This window comes from Pelecanus crispus, chromosome 11 (assembly GCF_030463565.1).
Source record: "Pelecanus crispus isolate bPelCri1 chromosome 11, bPelCri1.pri, whole genome shotgun sequence".
NCBI lineage: Eukaryota > Metazoa > Chordata > Aves > Pelecaniformes > Pelecanidae > Pelecanus > Pelecanus crispus.
The window spans coordinates 3,952,584-3,976,263 of NC_134653.1; the positions used below are offsets into that span (position 1 = coordinate 3,952,584).

Sequence of the window (23,680 nt, forward strand, 5' to 3'; positions counted from 1 at the left end):
ACCACAGCTGAACGTGGATTTCTGCTTCATGGGGGTGAGGGAGACAGCTCGAACATCATCTGCCTGGGCATCGGCTGTGCTGGAAAGCTGAGGCCGAACCGGAGCAGGCTCTGTCCAACGGCCCCGGCTGACTCTGCTAACCAGTCACACCAGGGCTGAGGCTGCTGCACTGACTCTCCAGAGACCTTTTGCTTTCGAGCCTAGAGTTTGGTAGAAAAACTAGCAAGAGGGGCAACGCCCTTGCTCAGGATCCTTACGGCAGCTAAGAAAAAGTGTGAAAGACGTTTAAGTGAAAAGGGCTTCACACCTTGGGAAAAACCCTAGGAAACGAACCCAGGGCAAAGCTCCCTCTCCGCTCGATTTTGGAGCCAGTCTTCTTGCAAAGTGGGAAAATAACTGCAGTGGATGTGGGCTTCAACGTTATTTACAGCACCAAGTGCTGCTGGAATGACTCCCAAGGTCTTCTGTTCAGCGCTGCTCTCACCTAGGGGCAACTCCCACCACGGCCAAGGGCCACCCGAGGTGCCACCACCCTTGCAGCCCGGAGGTGTGCCGCAGAGCGCGCAGAAAACGGGCACTGGCTGAGACGTACAAAGCCACCCCACTGCATGTGGCACCCAAAATCGGACCGTGTGGAGAGACTCAGGAAGGTCTAGACTACAAATCTGGGAGGAGAGAAGGGGCTGTGGAGGGAGCTGCTGCTTCTGTCTTCTCTGAACCATAAAGGATGGGCAGAGCCAAGGTAAGAGCCATCCAAGGAAAGCAGGAAATTAAATCAATCAAAGCCCTGTACCTCCCTAAGTGAATCCATCTCCCCTCCAGCCTAGAGGAGAAGGAGGGACGGGTCTCCTGGTCTCCAGCCATCCCACAACCTCTCCTGCAAACACACCCAAGCAGAGGAATCAGAGCAAACACACAGCAACAGACAGAGCTATCAGCACCGTCACAGCCGTGCGAACCCACCTCCAACAGCCGTCATCTTCAGCTCTGGATAATTTAAGGCCCTGCATTATGCCAGCTCAAGAAGCACAGTGAACTGCACACAGAGCAAGGTGAAAAATGGCAAGTGCTTCCCAGAATAAAAGAGTAAATAAAAAGGCAAGACATTTCCTGGTGTCTCAACAGAAAAAAAAGAAAAGAAAAAACTTCCAGTTCCGTATGAACTAGAAATTTTCATTTTTTCACTAAAACACAAAAATAAAAGAAGGAAAGCACCACCTCACAATGGACAAACTCAGCAGAAGCCTCTCAGCAAAGCTCTGCTGAACACTCTCACAAGACACAGGGTTAGACCCACTGAAGCCAACTCCATCCAACCAGCTGACCCAATGCTCTACCGCAGGGCCACGGCTGTGGTTTCTCCCCGGTTTGGCTTCTTTCGGGCTCAGCTGAACTGAAAATTTGCTGGGCAGATTTTGCTTTACAGTGGGTAAAGGCAATTTATTTGTGGTCAACACTCTTCCCACCCCACCACGCGTACACAGGTCACCCTGCGCCCGCCTGCTCTCCCTTCTGCAGGGAAATAGTGGGCTCTGGTCCGGCTGCAGCAAAGCAGACGCCAGTTACGTCCCACGCTGTGTATCTCCTGCGGGAGCCATGCACTACGGCACTGCTACCCTGCGGTGGGGTTTCCCCCAAGCCCCCACCTTCAACCCCAAGGACTGTCAATACCTCATCTTGCAGCAGTGCTCAACAACTGCAAATGAGGTGAGGGCAACCCCGAGGATCAGCAGCACCAGATCTGCCAGAGGCTCGGGCAACTCCCATGGGTGCAGATGCTTCAGTGGAAGTTCTTGAATCCGGCCAAATTAGCCTGGAAATCTCATTACTCCCCAGCACTGCTCTTATGAGCTTTGCAGAGCTTCCTGCCGGGCTGGGAATACCATGCGACCGCGCTCTCAGGGTGCTTGGGGGTCTGCAGCTGGAGGTGCGAGGGCCAACCCAAGCCGAAGAGGTTGGGTTGGGCTGGGTTGGTCAACAAAGCAGCAGCCACATCCTGCACCCCACACCTCACCCCTAGAGAAGACCCCATACCTGCTCTGCTCTGCATTGCTCTCATCAGCTTCCAACAAGCTTGGGCTCTGCAGACCTTCCCAAAAGCCAAGGCAGCGGCCAGAGAGCATTTTCCAACCTTTGACCGTTGGCCATTCCACCGAATGGCACAAAATGGGAGGCTTTTTGGCCAAGAAAGACAATTGCAAAGAGAAAAGCTCCCAACAGGCACACACGGCTGTTGTGGGGCAAGGAGACCACCCAGCAACAACTCGAGCTGGGCTTTGCTGCCACATGCAAGGTGCGGTGGAGGCACTGAGGCAGACAGCAAAGAGCCATCCTGGCCAGGCAGGCACTGCGGGGTTCAAAGACAAGTGGCACCTGGGGGGAAAAGCACTTTGAGCGCCTGCCACGGCCAGGGACAAAGGCTGGGAATAACACACCAGGCTGCCGGAGCCATCCCCACGTCCCAGGGGAGCAGCATTTTCTCTCTAAACCTGCTGCTCCCATCTGGCTCCTGCACTTGCAGAGGAGTTCAGGGAGAGGAGTGAGTTCACGGCCGTGAGCTGCTCCCAGGAGCACTCCCCACAACTTCTCTTGCAGGAGCAGCCATTCGGCCCCAGAGGAGAGGAGGAATCTGGGGCTGGTGCACCCGAGGGGGATGAGCCCAAGGAGGTTTCTCCATCCTCCATGCCTAGGACGACAAATTTCACCCCCCAGCATCAGTCTGTGCGTGGCATTAACTGCCCGTGCAAGCCAAACATCCCCTTCCTCCACACATCTGCTCCATCCATAAACCTTGCCGTCCCTTCCCCTAATGGGAAAGCAGCCAGAAAAGTGAACCAAAACCCTAATTATATCCCAGTAGCTCCCCAGCGCCCCGGTGATCTGCTGTGACTTTATCGATGCGGTTGCAGCAGGGCTGATGAAACAGGGAGGAAAGGGCCAAGGCTGGGCGTGCTCCAAAAACCCACCCTTTCTCCCCAGCTACAGCATCACAACGGGTGGAAATCCCGTGCAAGGTCAGGCTGCTGCCAGGATATGCCTAAAACCAACCTGTGCTCCCGTTCCCTCTGCCTCCTCTCCCCAGGGACACCGTCACCCATGGCAAAGGAAACACTGCAAGCATCACTGTATGGAGACCGAGAGGAGAGCGGTGACAGCCATGGGCTGGAGCAGGAGAGCAGCCGACGGCCTTGCTGCGGGCCCCCAGGGCACTGTTTGGCCGTAAAATCATGGAGAGCCACAGCGGCACGGGGCGTGCAAGAGCGGGGACCCCCAGGATCACATCCCCGCAGCGAGGGGTGCAATGGCAGCAGAGACGTGGCATGGCCCTGGGGTGCATGCCAGGAAAATACAGGAAAAAAAAAACCTCTCTGGTAGGTAGGAGCCTTCCCCAGCTCTCCCTGGCCCCCGGGAGCAGCCCAAGCCCCCCACGCAGCACCTCTTCCCCAGGGACCTGCTCCCCCTTAAAAGCAGAAGAGGTCGCAGAGGAGCCGTGCTGCCCGCAGCGGGTGGCAGGGTGCAAGCCATGTTAATATCCACAGACAAATCAGCTCCTGGATCCTGCGGGAAGGAGGTGAAGGGTAACAAGTTGCTGCGCATGTGATTTACGTATGGCAATTTTAACTTTCAGCAAGACTGACTGGCTGTTTTATCTTGTTGCCTGCTTGCAGTCAGACTTCGGTGACTGCAGGGAAGAGTCTCTTCCGCAGCTCTGAAGGGACAGGGCAAAATAAAAAGGTCTTACAGAACACCGATTAGCAAAAGCACATTCACATGCTGTCACCTAGTCTGGCATGAGGGACAAGCAGTATTTTGCCGGCATTTCTTTTCTATCTTATATATCTTGCAGCCTGTGATAACTCAATGAGCAAGACCAATAATAAAAACCTGCCTGGGAATTCTCATTTTTCACCAGAAATGCCTCAAACCAGCACGGACAAAAGGCGGAAGACTTCTGCGAAAACCCTGCATTCAGTAACCCTGAGAAAAGCCATTTACAAAACCTCACTGAAGACCTCAGCTTGTCTCCACGCAAGTTTTAACCTGACAATGTCCCTTTTACAGACTCCAAACCTGATGAATAATGCATGTCCGGGATAAACCAGAAATATAATATTCACTAATGCTTCCCGTAACCGAGAAACAAGGACTGCAAATAAGTAATTTATTAACCCCAAACCGTGTTGCTGCTTGAACAGAGCACACACCTCGGCTTTCGGCCCCAAAAACACCGGCGGAAAGTTCGTTCTTGAGCCGTAGCAAGAGCATGCCAAGGGCTGGCTGAGACCCCCCGCTCTCATCACACCTCCAGCACAAACACGCCTTGTCCTGGACTCTGTGAGATGCCGATGGGGGGGGGGAAACCCCCCAAGAGCAAGGCTGGGAGCTGCCATCCTCCCTCCTCCTCCTCGGGGGCCGCAGCCGCCCCTTCTCCGCCGGGAAGAGAGGGGCGGTGGGAAGCCCACAACCCTGCGCTCGCCCACGGCTCCAGCCGCTTTCTCAGGCATTCCAAAATTTGGCCGGAGCCTCTTTTTGTAGCACCCCCCCTTCCATGGCTGGACGCCTGCCTAATTGCGTATTTATTTATTTCTGCATTTTCCCAGCTCCCCGCACACACTGGCGCGGGGCGGGGGGAAGCCGAGCCCAGCTCCCAAAATGGACCCAAAAAAAACCCGGGGGGGTGCAGCTCCCCCCATTCCCCAGAGGCTGGGAGGAAGCTGGGAAGCGCGGGGCTGGCCGGGAAGGGAGTGGGAGCGGGGGGCAGGAAGGGGGGATGCCGGCGGCATCGCCCACCCCCTTTGCTTTGTGCGCGCGCTTGGGGAAATTAAAAATAGCTGCGTCCAAAGAGTGGCTGCAAGAGCCACAAAGAGCGTGTTGAGCGGAGGCAGCTGCAAGCTATTTGCTGCCCCCGGTAATCAGCATCTCGGCTTGCAGAGCCCCCCCGGCCCCCCCAGCCCCTTCCTCCCCTGCCAGAAGCCGCCGCTGCCTTTCTCCAACCCACATATGTCATGTCAACAATCAATGAATACAGGATCTCTGCCGGAAAAAAAGGGGGAACGCGCTTTGATTTTTGGAGCAGCTTTGCTGCCTTGTTCAATTCACGTCCTCCTCTCCGAGCTGTCACCGAGGGTTTTGCAGCACCGAATCCCACCAGGCAGGGCCAGGATACCCCTAACCACCCGGCAGAGATGGGACCCAAGGTGGGAACAGGGATGTGCCAGCCACCAGGACGCTGCTTCTTCTAAGCATTCCTTTACACAAGGGGAAAAGGGGTGCTATTGCCCAGCGTTACCCAACCCGCAGCCCACAGCCCGCTGGTGGTCCTCGCCAAGCTCAGCCGGTGGCCTGCGACAGGGCTGGAAAGAATTAAAACCAAGCCCATCCCCACCGCCACACGGTGCAGCTGGCAGGTACGGGGCCGTGCCGCAGGCAGCTCGTTTCACACCCCCTCCCCGGCACTAAGCAACAGCGGGGCAAAAAAATTGTGGGTTTACTGGTTCCTTGGGTGGGTTGGTCCTTCATGTCTCTGCGGACGGGCACGGCCACCCAGGGACCGGGGGATGCTTGGGAGCCCAGCGCTGGCGCGGCTTGCAGAGAGCTGGGATCAGGCACCTGCCAAAGGCACCCACTGCCGCAGCCCCTTCCCCAGCCGCCTGCGGGGACTACAGCAGAGCTCCCGCTGCCTTCGTTTCAGCTGCTCCATCAGAAAGAAAAATGGGGGGGGGAAAAAAAAAAAAAAGGAAAAAGCAATGGGAGCAACTGCCCGTAGTAAATACCACTGCTACCATCTGTCACTCGCCGCTGCGGTATTTGGGGCTGTTGCCGGAGTGCTGTGTTTTGTTAGACATTTACGGCGCGGTGGGACGCAGAGGGAAGGCAGGTCCGAGGCCACCGCGCGAGGCGGAGGGTGGGAACGCCAGCTGGGGCCCAAAGGGCTCACGTGAGGGTAATCGTGCGCTCGGCAATTAGCTGTGTCATTTCACTACCAGCTCTGACATCTTCACTGCTAAATGCCGTTAGAGGCGGGTTTGATTTCTGCATTAACGTTTTACAGCGGATCACGATTCTTCTTTCACCGAGAGCCTGCAGGATATGGAGCCCAGGTTTCCAGAAGTCACAAAGAAGAAACTCCAGCTACTGCAAGTGCCTGTATCGCTCTGCCTCCCATAAACTATATAAAAGCAATTTAAAATCCAGCTCACTTCCCTTCACTGCTCTTGCACACGTCTTCTACACGAATGTCTTTGCTAGGTCTCAAGAGATGGAGGAGTAGGGAAAAAGCAGAAAGGACAGGGCCACTTGAACCTGTTCTCGTCGCTCAGCCTAAGAGCAATTCCAGCTTTGCGGCTCGCCCCGCAGAAGACAATAGAGGCTGTGTTGTTTCCAGGAAGGAAGCACCTGGGCCAGGTCATCAAAGCTGCTCGTTCATTAGGAGGTCGATGGCTGTATCGAGCTCTCCCAACTCCGCTTTCATCCTCTCGCCCTTCTGTTAACTCCCAAAACACCCACCACTGACTGCTTCACACCGGGGCCTCTCCCGACTGGGTCCTGCAGGCACCGAAAGCCCTTCCCGGGGTGCTTGGACATGGACATCAGCATTCTGCACCCACGCTTGAGAAGACGTGAACAGAAACAGCTAGCTTGATCCACCTAAGCTCAGAGGAAACCCAGGCGCTTTTGGGACCCCAGCGATGGTCCCTGGCCATGGACCCAGGTGCCGGGGCTGCTGTTGGAGTCATCCCTAGAGGAGCCCTTCCCCGTTCCTTGCTCTCTCAGCCCCCATGAACTACCCTTCTGCAGCTCAGCAGTTTTACTTCCCTAAACAACACACTAAACCAAACTGAAAGAGGTAAAATAAGAAGAAGGAACAGTTTGTGGAGGTACCCACAAGTGTCTTGAAAGCAGGACCCACCTCCAGCAGCAACTGGGGCTGGACGCTTCAAGCGAAGAGAAAAGGAAAGACATGAACCCCCCTGAAGCCATTATGGGAATCTCACACCCAACTCCAGGAAACAAAATGACACTGGATCGGCATCAAGCAAGACACTAATATTAGAAAGACCACGAATGAAGATCTGCGTACCCTACCAAACCCTTCAAGGCTGCTCGGTCCTGGCATCAGAGATGTCCTGGGGAACAGGTTCACGGGGTTCCCCATAGGTTCATGGATTTTTTCCCCCCAAAAGCAGTATTGAAAATGAAACACAACAAACCATCAAAGATCTCTGAGCTCTGTTGGGAACCATCAGCGCTTGTGCTGTCTCTACATCACCTGCAGAGCAATCACAAGGATGTGCTTTGTCCCCTCTCCCTTGCACCCTGGCTTCAGATGTCCCTCTCCTGCCCAGCTCTCCCAGAGGAGAAAGGATCGCTGCTCCCCAGTTATTCCCAACATTTCCTTATTTCTACTGCATCATCTTTGAGATATACACTAAACATCCCAGGTGGAACCTCCCCACAGATCATCTTCCACCCCGCTCCCCAGCAAACTGGTTATTTCCCCATCTCTGCTGCCCACCACTGCCCATCAGTCCCATCCCAGCCGGCTCACATCCTGCATGGATTTCCCATCCACGCCACAACCGTGAATCCAGGAGCTCCTGCATGGAGCTGTTTCCCCTCCCAGTGCATAAACTGGTGGGACTGGCAGGGCACTAGCACCAGTGTTTGCCAAGGTGACAAACCACCTCTAGACCATCGCAGGATGCAGCCACGCAAGGGGTCACTTCCCCCCTTTGCTGGGGTCAAACCAAAAACTGGAGGAGCTGGGAAGAAAGTCCTCCCACTGCAAGACCAAGTCAGACCCACACCCCGCATAAAATCTGGGGTGGGGGGTCCCCGCTGCCATCCGAGCCTCGCACAGCCGCTCCTCTCCAGCCCTTTCTCTTTCAGCTTGCTGTAAATTTGAAACATGCTTTGATTCAAGCCAAAAGCTTTTTATGCTAAACAGAAACTGAAAGTCTTGAAGATCTGGTGAACAGAGGCACTGGCAAAATTGCATCTGTGGGGGGAAATGCCGGGGACGGGGGAACGGGGCTCTGTAACGCCTGGTGCTCCCACGGAGGAGGGGGCAGGGAGAGCTTGGAAACGCTTAAATGGCAAAATGTGTGGAAAAAGCGAGGACAGAGAGGCCAGGATGTTTAAGGTTCGTTTTTAATCCCTGCCAATGAATTTCCATTCTGTGCCAAGACTGAAGTAAACTGCTTTGATGTGAAAAGGAGGAAAAAAAACACATGCACAGATTCTTGGCTTCTTAAAAACAATATAGATGACAGAGGAGGGAACTACAATGAAAATGAACACGGCGCAGCTCTGCTGACGGTGACGTTTTAAAATGCCCCTTTCTTCCGAATAGAGAGAATTTTGGAGGGGGGTTGATTAGGAAATAATAATTACACGCATCTGCACATCACAGCATTGGCGGGCACGCATCCCTCCCTCCCTTTGATCCCCTACCAGCAGCCACTGATGCTTACATCGTTCTCCTTTTTTACCCATTGATCCATTCCTTAGGTTTCTGCCGCCGGGAGCAGGGCCTGGGGCCGTGTGGGGCTCCAGATGTGACCCGGCAGCCCCCTGCACGGTGCCAGACCTCCCACCTCCGAGCTGGCCTCTCTTCTTCTATTTATACCCCCCGGCCCAGGGGTCCCGGTGCTCCCCTAACCATTGCCAGACGTCGGGCTGGCCTCGCTCTTCATCCCGCCCCGGTCCCATCAGCTCCCGGCTCCCTCCTGACCTCCCTCCCAGCCATCGCTGGCTGGAGCGGGGATGTCCGCTCCATCCCACTGAGGTTAACGCTATCCCGATCTGCCTGAGTTCCTGACTTAGGAGCAGGACTACCGTGCTGCGAGGCTCTGCAACACCGCTGCAGAGGGTGCAACCACCTAATCCCATATGCAGGAGCAAACTCTGGCGTGGAGGTGGCCGAGTGCTGGTTTAAGCATCCTCTTAGATGTCCCCCAAAGCAGTCTTAATGCCCACCCCATTTTTAGAAAGCAATTTGACTCCAGGAAATAGGGGGTACGGCGCAGGCAGGGCTCACAGCCCATCCCCACGCTTCACCCCACCACGCTGGAAGGCGTCAGACACGGAGCAAGACCAGTTTGTTGGGAGAAGGACACGTCACGCCCAGGGATGCTCCTCCTGATCCCCCGCGGAGGAGCTGGTAAAGCCCACCCAGAAGATGCTCTCACCTTGGTGTTAGTTATCCACACCACCAGCAAGTTTGAGATGCTCCTAGGTGACCTGAATTTTGTCCTGCTTTCAAACCAGCATACCCACAAAGAAAAAAAAAACCAAATTAATAGTCTCAGGCAGCCACCGAAAGCTGTGATGGGAGAATATCCCCAGGGACGATGCAGCTGCCCCTCTGCTCTCGCTGGGGGCAAAGCACCGGCACAAATGCCAACCTAGTAGAAATCCCAGCCCAAGGGAAGTGGCAGAGGGGGAAACTGAGGCACAGAGACTTGGCCTGACCCATGGACATGTAATGAGGCATTAAGAAGCTGGGCTGGAGATCCAGACCTTCTCCTCTGACCTGCTCTAGCCACAGGGCTGGACCCGTCCCCAGGCAGCGCAGAGGCTGTCACCCACCCGCAGATCCAGGGAGGGACGGGACAGCGCTCTCCACCCTGCAAAACCCCTCCTGCGCACCCACTGCCTCTCCACTACGTTCCCACGCAGCAGGGCTCTATTTATAGAGACCTTGGCCGCTAATTATAGATCACAGCAATCAAAACAAAAGGAGGCAAATGCAGAGCATTTGCCACTCTCTGGCTCCAATCCCTTACCCCGGCACTATTTTTGTGGCAGCTCCCATACCTCGACCAAAACCTCCCGAACCGCTCTCCCACTGCAGCAGTGGCGGTGGTTTTGCTGGGGACCGCAGGGCGTTTTACCAGGAGGACCAAGACCTTGCACAGCGTGGGACAACATCGGAGGGTGTAGCTGCCAGCGCCAGCTTGGGCATCTCCCCCTGGACAGAGCGTGCCGGGATGCAGCCACCGGGCAGGCAGCAGCCAGGGGAGGTTTCGCTCACCATGCTGGCCCAAGTCCCTCCTCGTCCCCTCAAGTGACTGAGCACGATCCCTCCCAGCCCAGGCAGGGCTGTTTCCCTAAAGGCTAAGGACTTTATCTTCCCTAGTTTCAAATATCCTAAAGTATCAAAGGTCGAAGCTCTTTGGGTGACTCTTCCACTGCCAAAACAAGTCTCTGGATGTATTTGGCTTGGCTTAAGTTTTTTGGCAGGCTTTAGTTTCACACTCTGTGCAATGGGGAAACAGGGAACGTATCTCTTGGGAAAACCAAGGAAGTGCCACAGGACTTGTATCAGAAATAGCATGGCCAGCAGGAGTAGGGCAGTGATCATCCCCCTGTTCTTGGCACTGGTGAGGCTGCACCTGGAATGCTGTGTCCAGTTTTGGGCCCCTCAGTACAAGAAGGGCATTGAGGTGCTGGAGCGTGTCCAGAGAAGGGCAGCGAAGCTGTGAAGGGTCTGGAGCACAGGGCTGGTGGGGAGCGGCTGAGGGAGCTGGGGGTGTTCAGCCTGGAGAAGAGGAGGCTGAGGGGAGACCTTATCGCTCTTTATAACTACCTGACAGGAGGGGGCAGTGAGGGGGTGTTGGGCTCTTCTCCCAAGTAGTTAGCGATAGGACGAGAGGGAACAGCCTCAAGCTGTGCCAGGGAAGGTTTAAGATTGGATAGTAGGAAAAATTTCTTCATGGGAAGAGTGGCCAAGCATTGGAACAGGCTGCCCAGAGAGGTGGGGGAGTCCCCATCCCTGGAGGGGTTCAAAAAACGGGCAGCCGTGGCACTTTGGGACATGGTTTAGCGGGCATGGTGGTGTTGGGTTGATGGTTGGACTGATGATCTTAGAGATCCTTTCCAACCTTAATGATTCCTAGTTTTTACTTTCATTAAAATAATCCAGCCACCAAGCCAGGAAACATGAAATTATTACTCTCCCCCTAATTGGTTTCGTGGTGGACTTGGTAGTGTCAGGTTAATGGTTGGACTGGATGATCTTAACGGTCTTTTCCAACCTAAACGATTCTGTGATTCTATGACTGGGGAGCACACAAGGGCAAACATCCTCGAACACTCACAACACAGCAGCTCATCCCCAAGCCTGTCCCCAGCTCCCTGTCACCCTCTTTCCTGCCTTCCCTCAACCCAACATAAGAGCAGTTTTGCCATCCTCCAGCTGCTGCAGAGAAACATCCACCCCTGTACATCATGTGGCCCAGCACAGAGGTTTATCAAACAGCAGGAGCAAGCCAGCGCCAAGGGGTAATCGTGGCGGTTCAGCATGGGAAGGCAACCCCGAGCGATCGCACAACCTCCACATCCACCCGCGGCTGGGAGGGAGGAATTTCTGCACGTCTGAGCAGGCTCAGCTTAGCCAGGGTTCGGCAGAGCCGAGAACAGCCGCTGGCACGCTCCCTGCAGAGGGAAAGGGGATGTGCTCCGCTTGGCGTTCCCAGCAGCCAGGCAGGCTCTGGGTGCCAGCGTGAGGCTGGGGCTGCTGGCAGGAATGGCACCCAGCGTGAAAGAGGGAGACCCCGCGGAGCGAGTCTGGCAGCTCAGCCTGGGTCCGAGGGCATGGAGGGCCATAGCCTGTGCACGTCCTCCCCATCGCAGCAACCGTGCAGAACTGGTTTTGAGTTTTCAGAGTGAAAATATGGCAGAGAAAGGACAGACGGCTGGAAGGATGGACAGACAGAAAGGCAGCGGCTGAGCAGGAGCACAGAGTCTGCATCGGCTCAGGGACACCCATGGGCAGGTCTCAGGAGGGAGCTGGATGCCAGCAAGGCAGCTGGTGCCCACTTGTCCCACCTTCTGCTAAGGGATTTCCGTGCCCAAAATGCTCCAATGCAACACCAAACTTGAGCCACCTCATGGCAAAAGGCTCCTGTACCCAAGGCTGCACCATCCCATGGCCTCTGTGTACCACAGCACCCAAAGATGTCGGTCTCTGGGGATGCCCTGAGGTCTCCCCAGCTCGTGTCTGGGCTTCGAGCAGCCCCTCCACACCCCACTGCTCTCCAACCTGCCAGGAGCGAGGAGCGGAGTCTCCCTGGCCGGGCATGGGAGCATCTCTGCCACCATCACCAGGCCGGGGCTCCCCTCCCGAGCCCACTCCTCCCGCTTTTAGCGAGAGCAGAAATTGCCAAACCCACAAAATTAATGTCTAACAGGTTCAAGGCAAAGCAATTCAATCCCTGCTTGCAACAGCTTGGGAGGTCTCTGGCCAGCTGCTGCCCGGCTCCCGGCACGCTGCGGGGGCCGCCCCCATGCCAAGACCCCCGTGGGACCCCCACCCAGCTCCCAGCACGGGCTGCAAAGTGGATCTCCCCTGCAAAAACCAGCGTCCCTGCTGTGCGTGGGAGAGGCACCTCCTGCACGAGGCCCCGGCCCTTTTACTCCGACCTGGCCTGCGGAGGTGATGGGGACACGGCAAAGAGCTGGGGACACAGCAAGGAGCTGGGGACATGGCCGGAGGGGTGGAGAGCTGCAGGCAGGGAGCAGGCGAGCACCCTGGGGGAGAAACCAGCATCCCCCAGCAACCCCAGCCAGCGATGCCCGAGGTGTGGTGGGCGCAGGGCTGGGTCCTTACATCCCCCACGGGGACGTGCCTGCTGACAGCCTGACCTGAGTGCCACCAGTCCCCTCCAGTGACCCCCCCCCCAACACTCAGCCATCACAGCCTGATGCTGTGGGATGGTGGTAGTGGGTCCCAAACCCATCAGAGCCATGGCACCCTCTGAGCCATGCTCTGGCCCTGCCCGGGCAGGAAAGCTGCACTGCAGCTGAGCCCCGATGCACTCAACACACTGCACCCACTCCCCACAGGTCCCCCCCTCCTCGTGCAGGCCAGCCAAGGGCTAACACCTGCAGGGTGCTTGGTTCCGACATAAGGGGGCTTGCTGTGAGCGTCATGGTGCTGGGATCAGGGTCCTGCCGGAGCAGAAACCTGCACTGCAGGCCAGCAGAGCTGTGCCGGTGCCCAAGGCAGAGGGGTCAGGGACTGGCGGTTTGGCAGAAAAACAACTTCCCCCAAGGTCAAGCAGAGGACACGCCACGGGACGTTCCCACAGGTAGAAGATGGTCCCTGTCTGTCCTTCCTCAGCCCCCCGGCCCCACTCCTGCGTGGGCTGAGCAGCAACAAGAGCCCCCGTTTCCTCCTGCTCGGGGGCTTTTCCTCCCGCCCCAGCCCAGCCCGCGCGGCAGGGGATGCTCTGGTGCCGTGGGCTGGAGGAGGCCAGGGGAGGTTGTGCCTAACTCTGGCCAGGCAACACCTTTAGCAGACCGGTGCAAACAGCAGCGTGGATCCCACGCAGAGACGTGCTCTGCAGAAAGGTCAGGGGGGTATTTTTACACCATGTGTCAGACCTTGATGAGGAGGGAGCCGCAGCATCTCCTCCATCTATGGCCATGGCAAGGCTGGACCGAGCCCTCCTCCTGCAGGACCTGTTGCACCACAAAGGGCCACGGTGGCAGCGAGTCCCGGTGCCCCGTCCCGGCGGTGCTCAGAGCCACCCCGCAGGGCTGGAGGGGTGCAGGGACCCGGCAGCAGCCGAGGAGGGGGTCCAGACTGGGACCACCATGGGTCAACCCATGTTGCACAAGTGCATGCTTCCTTTGTTTGTTTGTTTGTTTGTTTTCTGTACTTTTACCCTTCTCAAGGGGAAAAAGCCCAAGAGGTGCCTGGAGAACTGCGGGATGCTTCCCCCATCCTCTCCGTGCTCTCTGGCAACAGTCCCCCATGGCACGGGGCCGCCGGGGGATGGCAAGCGGTGCCAAGAGGTCCGGAGAACGGGGCTACGGCACTGCCCATCTGCTCCTGCCCAGAGGCAGCAGTGGCTGGGGCAGGTGAACCTCTCCAGGATGCAAAGCCAAAAAAAAAAAAAAAAAAAAATTAAAAATTATATTTCTCAATATCCTTCCGCCTCTCCTCGGATCAGGGCATCTCCCCACCTCAGCCAGCTGCACATCGCTCTCCTGTCACTGCAGGACGCGAAACACCAGCCCACTGCAGAGCCAGGTTGCTGAGACACTAAAAATGTATTGAAAGCCTCCACCGCTCCTACCCGAGACATTTAAATTATTTAGGGCACTTGGATCAACACCAAGAAAAAAAATAAAAACAAACAAGGGATGAAAGTCAAGCAAGGCTCGCTGCGCTGCCTTGCCTCCCCATCGCACAGAGCCCTCGCAGGAGGCATCGGCGGAGGACCAAGGCACGCCGCCCTCGCAGGGAGCCTCCCCGCCGCGGACGCATGTCCCCGCGTGTCCCTGCACGTCCCAGCCCCGCGTGTGTGTGCGCACACGCTGCCCCGCATGCCGGTGCGCCCGGCTTCGTGAGCCTCCCACCCAGGCGGATCCCAGCACACGGGCGCCCGCCACGCCGCGCCACGCTCAGCCTTGGGCACCCTCCCACGGGCTTGCTGTAGCCGGGAGGATAAATCGGCAGCCCCGGGCGGTCACGGCACAGCCGACCCTGCAGGGCTAATCGGCCCTACTTCGCAGCTCGCAGCAGACGGGTTTCCCTTCTTTTTGTCTCCCCGCTCCGTTTTACCGAGGGAGCAGTGCCGGCGGCGTGCCGCGGCTCCGGGGTGGGCAAGCAGTGGGAAGGCGTTCCAGCTGACCTACTTTCCACAGGCAATGCTAGGCAGAGCCTCCTTCCCCGGCACTGCCGAGGCGATTCACCGCCACCAAACCCCAGCTGGCACAGGGCAAAAAGGAGCAGGGGGGACCCTGGGGACCCCACAAGCGCAGGATCTGTCAGCCACTGATCAGCCCCAAGCCAGGTGGGACCCACAAGCCTCCTAAACACCCATCATCCTCCACGGACCATCCACCAAGCTCCCACGCAAACCCAGCCTGGCAGCAAGTCAAACCCAGAGAGCAAAACTCTCCCCCGGTTCGGCAGAGACCTCCCCACGCCGTACCAGGAGCATCGCCAGAGGCTCCTCCGAGGGCAGCAGAGGTGGCCCCGGCTGATCCCCGCACAGCTCGAACGCGGCCGCGCGCTCCGCCGGGCAGCACTTACCATCTCGTCGAGGGCGTAGCGCAGCAGCCCGTGCTCGTAGAGGATGAAGAACCGACGCTGCCATTTCTGCAAGAGAAGACAGCAAGGCGGGTCACAGCTGTGCCCACCGGGCCTCGCCGGGGGCACCGGAGCTGCTGCACAGCGCTGGGGCAGAGAAAAGGCACTGACGCTCTGCGTAGCAGGGGACTCAGGACAACGGGGCACGTGCCCAGGTCTCACTGAGCACTGGACCACAGCTGCCAAAAAAGCAGGGGGGACTCCCCAGCACTGCGGGGACCGTTCCTAAAGGGTGATGAATGCTGCAGAAGTATTTCTGCTCAGCCCCTCACGCCCCAAACCCGGCTGTTTGGGGTGCCGTGGGCTTTGCAAAGCAAGGTCCTGCCAGGCCATCCGGCAGGGCTCTGCTCACACCAGCCCACATTGCTCAATGCTGATTTACTGTCTGGCTGGGGCACCCAAGAGGAGCCTGGTTTGGGGTTGCCTCCCCACCCTGCTCCTCTCTGCATTCAGACAGGCCCCAAGCTGGCCCGGTTTAACCAAACAGGGGACAAAAATAACCAGAGACAAAAACCTCCAGCTATAGTGTGGAACCAGGACTCTCCTTCTCCTCTCCTGAAGAATGCCCACAAGCCCCATCACTGCTCTCCAAGAGACCCAAGTCCTGTGGGACACCAGAAGGATCTCCCAACTAAGTGCTCCCAGCCCTCAGCTTCATCCTGCATGGTCCATTCCTGCACGCGGTGCTGTAGGGTGACAGGGTGTCACGCCAAATGTCCCCCAGCAGTGCATCAGCTGGATTTGGATGGTGGCTGCACCTCTGGGGGTGGCACTGCCTAGGCAGTCCTGCCTCCCCGGGCACCGCGCTGGCACTGCTGCTTCTGCAGCTGCACAGCAAACCAGATTGGAGAACTGATCTGGCTGGAAAACTGCCTTTTTTTTTTTTTGTGTGTGCCAGCTTGTTTTCAGCCAAGAGCAAAAACTGGTTGAGCAGGCTGAAATAAAAAAGGTCCTAGATTCATAGCCCCAGTGCAGCAATTCTTATCTCACTTTTCTCAGCCCTTTGGGCAAAGTCCAAGGTGCTCAGGGACAAGCAAAACTACCAAGGACCCTGTGGAACTCCGCATGCCCCAGCTTAGCAGGCAGGCTCCGCTCCAGGGGGGACCCGAGTCCCATGCCCCCACGATGCTGGGCCAGCAAGCCTGTGACTAGCTGCGACTCCAAATAATGACCCATATACCCCAGGCTGAACTCCGAACCCAATTCTTGTTCACTCGGGAGAAATTTTTTTTATTACTAGCAGCTCTGAGAGCATTTTGGCTGCGTGACAGAAGGTTCACGGACCATTGCCATGCATCCCATGCACAGGACAGCCCTGTCCTGGCGGCCTCAGCAGCAAGTTCCCTGGAATTGCAGCTTGGGGACGGGCTGGGAGTCTTTGTCACAAGCCAGTCTGGCCATGTCCTTCTGGGCCTCACACCCCCCAGGGCAGGAAAGTGGGGGATGCTCCAACCCCCACACCATGCTGCTGTTTCTGCAAGGCACGAGCAAACCCCTTTGGGCAGGAGCTGAGTGTGCCCCGCTCTGCCTGGGGGTCTCTGCTGCCAGGGCACTCAGCTTCAGAGCTCTGCAGGGTTATAGCAAACGGGAATCGCCTCTCAGCCCCTTCCTTGCTGCAGGACCTGCCTGACACAGGGGTATCCACATTAGGGGATGGGATGCAGCCTCCCTCCAGGGCTCTGGGCATGCCCACGATGAGCTGCAGAAAATAGAGCAGCTGTTTCCAAGCACCAAAGGGAAACTGGGTGCCTTGCTGATGGTCCCAGCACAGCTCAGAGCCGCGCAGCCCACACTCTGCTGGTCTGAGCGCCTTCCCATCAGTGTGGCACGTGTCAGCCCAACCAGAGCAGCGTCAAGGCATCAAAAAGCAACAGCAGCAAGCAATAAAGCTGCATGGATTGACACTGACCAGCACCTGCAGTGCCCCAGCCTGCTGCCCAGCACAGGAGACCTCACACCCCGGAGAAGGCATTCGAGCCCTGCTGCAGGAAACAGCTCCCGACTTCCCAATCTGTACAAGGGGACGGGAGCATGGAGGTGCCTGTGGCACTCCCAGGGCTGCAGCCACCTCCACGGGCAGGGACAAGCCCTCCCCACTCCTCCTGCCACCCCCACCCGTGACGGGGGAGAGGGCATCTCGGCTTCGCTTACCCGGGAGCGATGGACGGGGTTGTCAAAATCCGTTCCTTCCGGGGCCAGCAGCAGCCAGCCACCATAAATAGGTTTGGCCTGCAAAGAAACAGCAGAGAAACACATCAGGCACAGAGGAAACGGGCTCACCGTGGACCAGCACCGTGGGGGATGGATGGCGGGGGACCATGGGAAACTGCACCAGCCCTGGGCACGAAGGCAGCTGCATGAGTTCAGGCTCCTGCACACAGGCAAACCCAGCCCTGCCAGTGCGGGGAACACGATGCTTGATGGCACCCTGTGGTGTTATATATGCTGTGTGCAAACGGGACTGAGGTGAGGACTCGGGAGGAGGTAAAACCCCAGCCACAAACACCAAACTCCGCTGCTTCTGCATGGCATCGTGCTCAGAGCACCAACCTCCCGGCTCCTGCCAAGCTGCAGAGCCTGTCCTCGCTGACAGCTCTTCCCCTCGCCATCAGCAGCGTGCCTCTACTCCAAAGCAAAAACATACTCCAAAGGAGAGCTCCATGTTTTCCTTCTGTTAATTAAGAGAGGAAAAACTACCCAGCGCTGGCAGTTCTCCAGCTCACAGCCGCTTCCCGTGCCGTGCACATCCAACACCCGTTTCCCCGCAGGGGCGGCCCCTGCCAGCCCGCTCCTCCCCACCAGCGGCTTCCAGCAGCCCGTGGCCGAGCACGCAGGAAGGTCAGAGCCAGGCGGAGGGAAAACAGCTCATTCAGCCGGCCGGGAAGAGAAAGGGAAAGAATACCTGGAAAGAAATGCCTTACAGCACTGCCATTTATCAGTGGAAAAAAAATATCCAGGCTCTTTCCACTGGTGGTTTGGGTGCAGAAGTGGCCAGCACGAAGCAGACCCACACCGTGGCAAGCGGTGGGATGGGGATGGGCACGGGGCATGTCCTCCTCCACAAAGTCCTACAGGCACCGCTCCTGCTGCCTGTCAAGCTGCAAACTATTAGCCAACCCCATTCCTGGCAAGGGCTGGGGCCAAATCCTGCTGCAAGAGTGGCGAGGCATTGCCACACCGGCAAGGCGGCTCCATGGAGGTACCGGGACAGGCCAGGAGGGAGGAAACCCAGGGCAGATTCAGCTTCAGGAGCCCCTGGGTCCAGGGACGCTGCTTTCCACCATGAAACATCCTTGCACGCCCAGCCCCAGCCCACCATCAAGGACACACATTCCCACCTCCTCTCAAAATTATTTGGTTAATCTTGTTGCTTTCATTTCTCGCTCCCCGCCCCCCCCTTCTCTCCTTAAAGCCTAAAACTGTTTCCAAGCTCGGTACCTCCCCTAGATTCCTCCTGCCAGTTTCTGTGGTTTTGTAATGTTAAAAAAAAAAGTTTCCCCTCTGGAAAAATCCCTGCAAACAATAGAAGAAACTGCCTATGCACCAAAAACTGTCAAATGCATGAAGCACTGAGTAAGCAAACTGGAAACAAGCCGGAGGAGCCCTTTTACTGTTTATAAAGTGAAAAGAAATAACAAAATCTCTTATCCCCCCCCCAACAACTTGACGTATCAGCTCTAGGTGTTGCTCTCCCAGCAGCTGGGAAAACATGATTTGAGAAGACCTTCCTTCCTTCCCCCTCTCTTTAAAGGGCATTAAAAACAATGAAAACGGAGTGCTGGGAGCGGGATCCAGTTTTGGGAACTTGCTTCCCTCCCTCCCTCCCGGGGGCCCAGGACACCCCTGCACCCGCCTGTTCCCACGACCGGCACGAGCGTCACCCACACCGGGGGCCTTGCTGGCACAGAAGGGCACGCCGCAGGCGCCGCAGCCCCCCAGCGTTGGGGACCCCCCTCGCCCCCCTTTGTCCTGCTCACCTGGGTGCTGGCGCCCTGCTCGCCCATGGCCCCCATGCCGCCCCGGCACCCGCTCTGCGCCCGGCCCCGTGCCGCCCACGCTGCCAGCGCCCGGCGGGGTGAGCCACGCTCCGCCACTCCCCCGGCGCGCCCCGCCGGCAGCCCGCCCCGCGCCCCCACCCGAGGGTGCCCGCGCCGCACCCATGCCCACACAAGGGGAGGGCTTTGGAGCGGGGGCACCCACCGCCCCCCGCCGTGCCGGGATGTGGCCGTGTCTGCCCGTGTGGCCTGGGCAGGGCCACTTGCAACAGCCTTTCCCAAATTTCTCTTATTTTACAGGGGGGAAAAAGCAAAATTGCAAATAAATAACTAAAGATGACGCACCAGAGAGCCGGGAAGTGCCTTCAATGGGTCACTGCGGCAGGGAAGGGGGGTCCACCCAAACTCCCACGAGAGGCACTCGCTGTGAGCCCTGAGCAACCGGCTCCGGCGCTTGAGAAGATCTCGTGAGCAGCCTCCACCACCAGGAACAAAGAGGAGGATGACAGCGAAGGCAGGACGCGGCGTCCCCAATGCTTGGCACCGCCACGCCACGCCAGCGCCCCGAGGAGCCCTCGGCAGCGATGCTATGGGCAGCCGAGCTGCTTGCAGGGCTCAGCCCTCCTCCGTCCCCCCAGTTTTCTCCTCCGGGCCCCAGCACAGCCCCTGGGCACGGCCAAGCGCTCAAGCCAGCAAAGCCTCATGAGCAAAATCTCTCCCCAAAACAAGCCGCAGCAATGCAGCCCTCCCGGCAGGACCGTCCCACGTCGCCCCGAGCACCCCAGCGGCGTCCAGCCCCGCGCATCCCCCAGCGTGACAGGCAGCAGGCAAGTCCGAGTGCCACGCCGGGGGTGAAGCAACCATGAAACCCAAACAGGGGACACCATCGCCAGCAGCGAGCAGCCTTAACCCAGTCTTACAGGCGTGAAGCCCTGCCCTACCTCAGCCTGGCTCACTCCCCTCAGCAGACATTATTTCACCCTCAACCGCTCCAATTTTGGCTCAGCTGACCATATATAAAGCACTGGGCACCTGAAATATGTGCCCTTAACGTAGAGCACGGTCATTTCTTTACTGTCATCATAAAAAAGCACCAGTGGGCTATACTTATTTTGGCAGAAGCATCCAATTTCAGATATTGAAACCGAAATAGCTGAAAGGTATGAATTAGAGCCAGCCGGCGTGGGCAGCCTGGTTCCACCCACCAACAGATGAACACGCAACAGCACTTTTTAAAGCCAAACCAAAACAAGCTACTGCTAAAACCAAGCAAATGTCCAGAGAGGTACAAGCCTAAATAAAAGGGCTATGAATTAGCACACAGTGTCTGAAATAAACCCATCACACCTGCATTGGAATAGCCCTGCTGAAGCAACGTTTAAAATAAACCCGCTCGACGCCGCTGCGGGAGGCAGGTCCAGGGGAGCGCTACCGCACCAGGATGGGGCCGGAGCCGGAGCCGCACGTCGTTTCACAGCAGCTCAGCTTCCTCCGGAGAGCTCCGCAAGGAGGGAAATGCAACGCCCAGCACGGAGCAAGAGCTCGGAGCAAAAACTTCCCCCGTCCAAGCAGATCCGTCCAGCCTCACGTTAAGGGACAGTGTTAGAGCAACACCGGGGTTCAGAGGATGCCTTTGACCACGCAGAGCCCCGTCCGCCTCCTGTGAGCTCCGGCGATGTCCGAAGAGCAGCTCCGGGCGGTTTTCCCACAGGTAGCAGCCACACGGGATGCTCAGGCCCTGGGCAGCTTTGTTTTTATCCAGACAGTACCTGGCCAAAGGGTGAGCCACAAAATGACGTGGAAAGCAGAGTGGAAGGCAGTTGCTGGCAGCGCCATGCATCTACGCCTGGGGTGGGGTGGGGTGGGGCGACGCTCGCAGGGCGGGCAGGAAGAGGAGAGCCGGTTCCTCCAGCACGGCTCGCGGTGATGAAGCCAAACACCCACCACGACCTCAGCTGGGAGATGTCGAAGCCGCTGCCTCGCCGCCCGGGGAGAGATCCGCAGGTGCCTCGTCACCCAAAAAAAGCAATATAGCCACAGTCCCTTCCAGAGGCACCACTGCGCGGGAGCACGGCCGGGTTGGAGCTCCACAGCGCCCGGTTCCGTCGCATCCTGCGGGACCGGCGGAGGCTGACTCAGGCAGAAACGCCTCTGCGTCACCGCTCCGCTTCCTGTCACACCTCTGGGAACGCCCAGGTATCCCATCCCGCCCGGCCCTGCTTAGCTTCAGGGCCCACCAGCGGAGCCGTGCTGCGGTGCTCCGCAGCCCCTCACCTGCCTCTCGGGTCGCTGCCCCGGCCGCCGCATCCATCCCCTCGCCCTGCGAGCCTGCACTGCATCAACGGGGAGGACGCTGCCTCCAGCCCAGGGCCAGGGCCGGGGCTGGCAGCACGGTGGGTGGGAGGAAGCGGAGAAGGAAGCGGCCCCAGCTCGGTTTACACGAAGCTGTCAAGCTGCCGCGCTGATGCTGCCCAGGCACGGACAAAGCACCCCACCCCAACCAGCTCCACCAGCACCAGGAATGTGATTCCCAGCAGCCGGCAGACCTGGCTCAAAGGACGTGCAGAGCCAGTCGGCACTTTCCAAAGCACAGGGTGATACAGGAGCCCCTGCGCATCCCCAGGATGCAAGCAGTCTCCTGCTTCCAGCAGGCAGGACAGGTCACGGGAGCCTGACAGCGCGTGGAGCACCCCATCGCAGGGCCAGAGGCGGGCTGTGACACCAACCAGCGTGCCCGCCGGACAGGCTTTCATGCCTGCAGCGTCTGTCGGTGGTACCTTCACCTCTTCCCTCACCCACGCAAACCAGCCAGCCAAGCAGGGTGCTCAGCCCCACTGAGCAGAGCCACGCCGTGCCGGCCACACAGTGCCCGCCGGAGCTCATTGCACAGGGTGGAACAGGGAGAGCTTTGCTGACATCCACATCTCCTCTTAGCGTCCGGACTCAGCCCCGTGGCAGAGCAACCACATCCCCATTGGGGTGCCAGGACGCCCAGGCGAGCTGGGAATGCCCTCACAGCCAGTCCCCACCCACCCCAACGTGCTCCGAGGGAAGTCCGAATCCATCGCCGGGAGAGACTCCTGGCTCCGAGCGCGTGGCGGGAGGGATAATCTGTTTAGGCTGCCGGCAGACGTAATCAGCCTGTCTCGGGTGGAGGCAGGGCTTGTTTTGTTCAGGCTTGGCAACTGAGCGGGAAGGGGAAAAAAAAAAAAAAAAATGGACCATTGCAGCAGAGCCTTAGCCTCAGCCTCCCGCGCTGAATGCAGAGAGCCCTGTGCATCAGGGCTCCCAGCAGCACTGCTAGAAAACAACCACCCCAGCCTGTCCCAGGCTGTGGGTGAACCCACGGTAACTCCCATCCCACCATTTTTATGGGTTTAGTCCCAATATTCACCAAAGGGGCCTCTCTGAAAGCAGCGACAGCATTGCCTGCTGCTCCCTGAATGCATCTCTGGGTACTCGGTAGCAGGGTCACGGCTCTCAGCCGGACCCACAGGAGACCACGGTCCCAGAGCAGAGACAGTAAGGTCACCGTCCCCTGTGCACCGACTCCCAAACCGCTCAGGGCTCCCTGGAGGCAGGGACCAGTTTCTGGCACAGCTCAAGGGGAAAGTCACCACCAACGCTGTGGTTGCAACCTCAAAAGAGGAAATCTGGGCGGTTTCAGCTCCGCTCTGCTCTCGGTTTTGCACACCTTGGAGCCCGACAGAACATCGCTGATGGGTGAGTCGGAGCAGCTGTCACCTGGCAGGAATGGGGAAGGGGACACGGTGTTCGAGGCAGGAATGGGACATGATACCCAAGCAGGCTTTCCTGCCCACAGCATGGCTTCTAGGAACCGAGAGACAGGCATCGCTTAACGTTTTGCACGCTCCCAGCAGGATGCCACATGGACTGCTGGAGACCCGCGACCCCGGTCAGCGGGAGGCTCTGCAAACACCGCCGTGCAAGCCTGCGCTCCGGCAGCAATCCCAAGGGCCGGGGACATAGCCCAGCCTCGGCGGTTAAGCTGCTTACATCTCGGCTTCCCTGCCTGTACAGTATTTCCCCTCCGCTCTATGTCACTTGGCGACGGGCAGCGGAGCGGGGCCAAACCCCAGCACGGGAGGCTGCTGTGCTGCCAGCGGGCGTCCACAACCGCTCCCGGCATGAAAGCACTCTCCATGCCCCAGCTCGCTGCCCCCGGGTTCAGTCCAAGCTCAGCTTGCTCCAGCCCGAGACCCGGGCAGCTCCTGGGGACAGCCCTGGACGTGTGGGGACGGTCCCCTCTCCATCCACCTCCCACTCTCCTGCAAAAACACATTCGCACAGCACGGGTGCGGGCACGAGCCGGCTGCTGCCAAAGCTGCAAATCGCCCCGGCCAGGCTTTCACCACCGACACATCTCACCGTGCAGGAAGAGGCCAAATCAGACCAGACCCGGGGTGCGAGGAGCACGAGGCGCCGCTGCCGTGGGGCGGCCGGTGGGCACCAAGCGCGGCGCAGCCCTCCCGGCACACCGGCAGCCCTGGCAAAGCCACCAGCAAAGCCCAAAGAAAGGAGCTGCCCAGGCAATTTGCTGCGTGGACAGCGGGGGTGA

General features: G+C 58.3%; 1 protein-coding gene across 1 annotated transcript in view; it reads right to left on the reverse strand.

The window, feature by feature from the left end:
* Positions 1–23,680, reverse strand: part of MPRIP (myosin phosphatase Rho interacting protein) — an 81,805-nt gene that overhangs the window by 53,051 nt on the left and 5,074 nt on the right. Inside the window, exons 2-3 of the mRNA XM_075718996.1 lie at positions 17,258–17,335; positions 15,050–15,115 (exon numbers count right to left, since the gene is read on the reverse strand). Of these exons, the coding sequence (XP_075575111.1) occupies positions 15,050–15,115; positions 17,258–17,335 (144 nt within the window). The remainder of the gene's footprint in view (positions 1–15,049; positions 15,116–17,257; positions 17,336–23,680) is intronic.